The 6,757-nt window shown below is 44.0% G+C and overlaps 1 protein-coding gene across 2 annotated transcripts in view; it reads left to right on the forward strand.

Moving 5' to 3' along the window:
• The window catches only part of LOC112223151 (inhibitor of Bruton tyrosine kinase), a 38,830-nt gene extending 35,862 nt beyond the window's left edge, over positions 1–2,968 (forward strand). For both annotated transcript variants that reach the window (XM_024386159.2, XM_024386158.2), the window contains 2 exons: positions 1,485–1,617; positions 1,881–2,968. In XM_024386159.2, the coding sequence (XP_024241927.1) occupies positions 1,485–1,617; positions 1,881–2,006 (259 nt within the window). In that variant the 3' untranslated portion in view covers positions 2,007–2,968. The remainder of the gene's footprint in view (positions 1–1,484; positions 1,618–1,880) is intronic.
• Positions 2,969–6,757: the final 3,789 nt, after the last annotated feature.

Here is a 6,757-nt window from a genome sequence, read left to right on the forward strand (position 1 = left end):
ATCTGTTTGCGCTACGATGAAAATAACCATAGGAGTTGGCAAGACTGCATAAACCGATCTGAGACCAGGGTAACTGAATACTGTGTGCTCCTGATTTGAAACGACAGTAAACGATACGACTTCAGAATGGGTGTTTTGACATAACAAAAACGTTTGGGAGAGATTGTTCATGTACTGGTGCTGTATCCTATAACGTTGACATCTAGATTAACACATAATATGGGCAGAGGTGTTTGAGGAATGCTTGTGAAACCAATGGGTGGATGTTTTTACTTTGGTAGCAATGTTTAGAATTGTGACATCTCAAGTCTTATCAGGCCAAAGAATTACAGGAAGTGTGTGTACTTGTGTGACCCAATGGTGTCTATCTCTCTGTTTCTGCAGAAGCTCTTGACTTTCGCTTACTTCCTCTTCTATCAGGGTCATTCGGGGCATCTGTCTTCCAGACGTAGATCTTTTATCTATGCCCAGAGCCAAGATGGATTAAAGCCCACAGACTGGAAACGCTCTCGTTCTGGTCTGTGACGTCCGCTCCCACTGCAGTCTCTAATGGCACCCTATTCCCTATGTAGTGCACTACATTTGGGCTCCCGAGTGGCGCAGCAGTCTAAGGCACTGCATCTCAATGCAAGAGGTGCCACTACAGTCCCTGGTTTGAATCCAGGCTGTATCACATCCGGCTGTGATTTGTAGTCCCATAGGGCAGCGAACAATTGGCCCAGTGTCGTCGAGGTTTGGCTGGGGTAGGCCGTCATTGTAAATAAGAATTTGTTCTTAACTGACTTGCCTAGTTTTAAAAAATTCACCATGGCCCAAATGACTCACTCCATGCTCTGGTCAAAAGTAGTTCACCGTGTAGGGCATATGGGGTTATTTGGGATGTAACCTAGTAGTGGGCCCTGAATATGAATCAGCCAGTGAGTCTGATGTATTGTTGGCTTCTGATCCTAATCAGCATTGATAAGAGAAGACTTCCATGTCACAAGTGATCACTCAGAACAGGAAGTAGGATTCAGGTTCTCATCTACTCATGCTGATGAGCACTGAGGGAGGGATGGAAGGAGGGAAAGTTCAGGGCTGGGGAAAGTGTAATATCCATATGTGTAGTTTTTTTTTTTTATAGTAGAATATGTTTTCTCTATTGCCTTACAGGGACCATCTGTTTCATTAGCGTTTTCTTACACACACACACTCTGTCTCTCTCTGTGTGCATGTCAGTTGTAATTCACCCACACTTTGGTAGCCTGTGGTCATCCTTGGTTACCACTGTCACATGATATATCTAGTTCAGACCAGTCTTTCTCTGTGTCTTACTCTGTCAGATCAGCGTCAGAATTATGACAGGATGTACCTAACACATGTCAACTTGTCCCAACCGTAAAAAAAACAACCTGAACAACCACAGGGGGGAAAAAGGAACAATTGTTTGAGGGGGATAATGTTCAACCTGTCACAAACTCAAGGTAATTTTCTTTACTGACCAGCCCCTGGGTGCTGGGAGCGGCGGGCAGCCCCCCTACGGCCTCCATGGTAACCTTTGCTTCGATCGTGGAGGAGGAGAAACAGCAGGAGGCTGCACTAATCCGTAGCCGAGAGAAACTGCTTGCACTCATTCAGGTAACGTGTGTGTGCAGAAATTTGTAGCAGATGTTTACTATGCACACTGTGCTTTTCCTTTCACTGTGAGCTTGTCTGTCCAACGCACATACTCAGTACCTTGATAAGTGTCTCGAAGGGGAAATCAGAAATGCGTAGTTTCATCACCTCTGTCTAATGTCAGTAGGAATGACTTGTTTCCAGCTGTGCCATTTGACAGCTGCCTTGACTTGGCTGTGGCTTTGAAACACTCCAACTGTGTTTGTATTTTCTCCTCTTTTCAGATTGAGGAGGCAGCGATCCAAGAGCTTTTGCATCACTATGGCGCCCGCAACAACCCCAACGAGATGATTGTGGTGGAGAGGTCTGTCCAGGGGCCCATCGCCACCCCCTTCTGGAACAAACACTGAGACGTCTTACAACGCATGCGTTGTGTGACGCCACACCCACATGCGTTGTGTCTCTCCTGTCAGTCAGTGTTAAGATATACCCCAGGCCCAGTTGTGCCAGTGGGCTGGTTCTGACGCAGGTCTTTTATGCTTAACTCCAGTGTGCTTTTCTCGGGTTAACCTTTTGCGAGTGTCCCTGAGGAAGGAACAGTGGGGGAGAAAAGATCGAGGTATACAAGTTAAGATCTCATGTTATGCACGTTTTTTGCACCTTGCCATCAAAACATGAGTAAAGATATTCTTCCAAAAAGTTTCAGCCATTTTTAAAATATGTTCACAGTAGTTAAGAATTTGCCAAAGACAAAGCATTTAAGGAAGTGGAGCAGTCCAAACTACAAATTGGGTCCAAAACTACATTACCCAGAAGGATTGGTCTGTTTTCAGCACGTGTGTAAGCTGTGTGCCAATTAGGGAAAGTACTCCAGCACGAGTTCCTCTGAGAAGAACTAGGACGAAAGGAAGTCAGAGCCTGGAGTTCAGAGGCTAGCCTGATCTGGTTGCTACCTAGTTCTACTTTATGAGTTGGGCAATTAGTTGTGTTCTGGATATACTGTGTGATGCAGTGTAGTTGAATCATGAAAGGAGGAGGGTAGCGAGTGACTGTCATGCATCCTGCCGTTTTCTAATGTGAGCTAATTGCATATGAGAGTTCGCTGGTGTTTCCCTTTTATCAGAGTTATAGGACAAGCTGACGAGTGTTTGTGCCTTGCTTCCACCCTAACGATCCTCTGTACACACACTAATAATTTCACTACTTTCTGGCTGGCTGTATTTGAGTTGTTTTGCTTTATTTTGTGTTCTGGAGCCGATGTGTTGGCTTGGTAACTCGGACCATGTAAACCCAGTCTTATTCCATGCAGCACCCTTCGTTTGGGACTTTGGATGTGAGAAAATGGCATGCAATAAACTCACCTGTGCAATGACCATGTTTCCTGGTTCTATTACTCTTATTGTAGAATTGGTCTTATACTGATTTGTGCTATATTACAATAGACCTGTCTTGTGTTATGCAAAACAGAAGAGTGGGTGAATGTCCAAGGCTAATGATGTAGTTCTGTGTGATGTATGTAGTGTCCCCACAAGAATGGAGGCAAGCTCCCTGACAAATGTAGCTCTCGCTGAATCTATCTGAATGGAAACAACAGTGCCTCTCTCCACTCTAACATCTGTGCTCTGCATAAATAAACCACTATTAAACGCCTACCCGTGATGCCCCTGCCATGGAAAGAGAGGACGGGTGGTGATTAAGGGGTCCTAATAGTCCTAAGTCGATACAGTATGACATCAGGAGTCAGCCAGAGACTGAGACCTGAGTTCCTAGTGATTACTCCATTAAGCTCAATTAGTCAAAACTGAGATGATGTGTTACACAGAAAGGCTCTCAAAGACTTGGCTCCATGTCAAGTCGGACTGGTCCAGCTAGGTCACTGACGGGCACATGATGTGAAGTGTTTACCTCATTAGTCGTTTACCTCTCGCTAATGAACGTGACATACTCCAGAGAGGCTCTCCTGCGCAGAATTGGTCTATATGAATGTGGATATCTCCTGAAATTCTCCTTGTTCATAGAATGTAACAGCTGAATTTCCATCTAATGGGTAACATACATTTTTAGAAGTTATATATTTTTATATATATATATATATATATTACTGCTCAAAAAAATAAAGGGAACACTTAAACAACACAATGTAACCTCAAGTCAATCACACTTCTGTGAAATCAAACTGTCCACTTAGGAAGCAACACTGATTGACAATAAATTTCACATGCTGTTGTGCAAATGGAATAGACAACAGATGGAAATTATAGGCAATTAGCAAGACGCCCCCAATAAAGGAGTGGTTCTGCAGGTGGTGACCACAGACCACTTCTCAGTTCCTATGCTTCCTGGCTGATGTTTTGGTCACAAAACACATTTCTTTTGAATTCATTAAGTTGTGCGACTGACTAGGTGTCCCCTTTCCCATAGGGGGAGGGAATGCTGTAGGTGTTTGTTCCCCTGTGTGCTGCGTGTGTCAGGTTCTTGTCCAGTTCTGGTGTTTAGGACACTATAGACTATATGTTCCTGGGTCTGAAAATGGTTGATCTCCCTCTCTAGGATGAAGAAGCTGTCGTCATTAAAGTATGGGGAGTCTTTTGGGGGGATATTGGTAGCACACAGGTGGACATTTTTCTCTGTTAAGATTGACTTACCAGATGTAAAATGCTCCTGTTTTAATTAACTTATTGGAGTGGGTTAGGTCTGGTCCATAACAAATTGGCATACCCCTTGACTCTTCCCTGTTTCACTCTTGGTAGTTTGGTGGATAGGACTACCAGGTCTCTGTAACCTAGAGGGCAACCAGTGTGTCCATCACCTCTATACCATGTTTCTCGATCGAGTCATTTCCTAACAACCAGTAGGTAGGTTGTCAACCTTTTGAGTAAAATAAATGTCTCTCCCTGTGTTGTATTCACGAGGCACAAAAAAAATAAGAAACGGGGAGATACTATCTACACTTGTTCAGTAAGAAGCACTAGTTTTGTTTTCTGTTGCACAACGTTCTGCTACGTTGTGCTCCCATAAATACGACCCTGATGAGCGTAACAGAGCAGCAAGCCAGACATTCTGGGAGCACAGTCCTCCTGTGCAGGGACAGACGGAGACAGCATTTCTGTCAGTTTTTTTCTTCATCCTGCAGATGGGAAGCTCATAGTACCGTCAGTTGCCCTCCAGGCCAGCCAGAGGAGATAATGTACCTCAGGATTAATATGTTTATTGAGAAAAGGGAATCATTTATACGCTCTACGGAATACCATTTCCTTCCATCCCACATTCCCAGTCTGTGACAAGGCGCTCCGATCCAACCCGGAGCATGGAACATTCCAGGCAAAGGCCTAGCTACACCTGGGTCATATTCACTAGTGCCCACCGTAGCAAAACAACAATTGTTTCTTGTTGGACAAGTACAGGTAGTCCCTACCTGTTTCTGTCAGGTTTTTTTTTTTGGTGCCTACTGAATGTGACCTTTTTGTCTTCCACCTGAATGGACATTTTCACACACCCCACCTTACTTCGACTTACTCAGTTGAATGAGACCTTAGTCGTTGTCCCTCTGTTTTAGAGCAAAATTTGAGGCTTCGTAATAATAACGGTGAATCGGTCTTTGGCTTCATCTTATTATTCATTTCAGCCCCACCTCATTGTGTGAGACTGGGATCCTCATTTTGGAAATGAAAGGGTGATGAGACTGGACATGAGAGTAAGGTGATGAGTAGAATTTAAGATGACGCCGAAGAGGATGACTGACGTTTTACATGCCCATAACCAGTTGTGCTATTTTGTTCGTTGTTTGTAACTTGTTTTTTTTTATATGTTGCTGCTACTGTCTCTTATGAGTGAAAATAACTTCTGGACATAAGAACTGGGATTACTCACCACAAACTTTTTCCTTTAACGAGTCCGACGAAAAATATACTGCTCTCCCGCGAACAGGCCCAGATCCCCGTCATTTGCGTAAAAAAAAGACTGAGGAAAAGAGGACGTAGATTGGGCTGCCTTTGGAGAATCCGTAGGCGAGCAAGTAAACTCCCACTGACATCAATTCTACTTGCTAACATGCAATCATTGGAAAATAAAATTGATGATCTACGATTACAATTATTCTACCAACGGGACATTAAGAACTGTAATATGTTTCACTTAGTCGTGGCTAAACGATGACATGGATAATATAGCGTTGGAGGGATTTTTCGAATCACCGGCAGAACAGAGAAGCTACGTCGGGTAAGATGAGGGGTGGGGTGTGTCTTTTTGTCAATAATAGCTGGTGCGCGATGTCTAATATTAAAGAAGTCTCAAGGTATTTCTCGCCTGAGGTAGAGTACCTTATGATAAGCTATAGACCACACTATCTACCAAGAGAGTTCTCATCTATATTATTCGTAGCCATCTATTTACCATCACAGACCGATGCTGGCACTAAGACCGCACTCAACCAACTTATAAGGCTATAAGCAAACCAAGAAAATACTCACCCAGAAGCGGTGTTCCTAGTGACAGGGAACTTTAATGCAGGTAAATTTAAATCTGTTTTCCAACATTTTTACCAGCATGTCATATCTGCAACCAGAGGTTAAAAAAACTATTGACCACCTTTTACCCCACACACAGAGATGCATACAAAGCTCTCCCCCGCCCTCCATTTGGCAAATCTTACCATAATTCTATAATCCTTATTCCTGCTTACAAGCAAAAATTAAAGAAGGAAGTACCAGTGACTCACTCAATACGGAAATGGTCAGATGACGCAGATGCTACGCTACAGGACTGTTTTTCTAGCACAGACTGGAATATGTTCCCGGGATTCATCCAATGGCATTGAGGAGTATACCACCTCAGTCATCGGCAGCATCAATAAGTGCATTGACTACGTCGTTCCCACAGTGACCGTACATACATATCACAACCAGAAGCCATGGAGAAGAAGCCACAGGCAACATCTGCTGCCACTTTCAAGGAGCGGGACACTAATCCGGACACTTATAAGAAATCCCGCTAGGCCCTCAGGCGAACCATCAAACAAGCAAATCGTCAACACAGGATTAAGATTGAATCCTACTACACCGGCTCTGGTGCTCGTTGGATGTGGCAGGGCTTAAACTATTACGGACTACAAAGGGAAACCCAGATGCGAGCTGCCCAGTGATGCGAGGCTACCAGTCATGCT

The sequence above is a fragment of the Oncorhynchus tshawytscha genome, linkage group LG23 (genome assembly GCF_018296145.1).
Source record: "Oncorhynchus tshawytscha isolate Ot180627B linkage group LG23, Otsh_v2.0, whole genome shotgun sequence".
In the NCBI taxonomy this organism is placed as follows: Eukaryota; Metazoa; Chordata; class Actinopteri; order Salmoniformes; family Salmonidae; genus Oncorhynchus; species Oncorhynchus tshawytscha.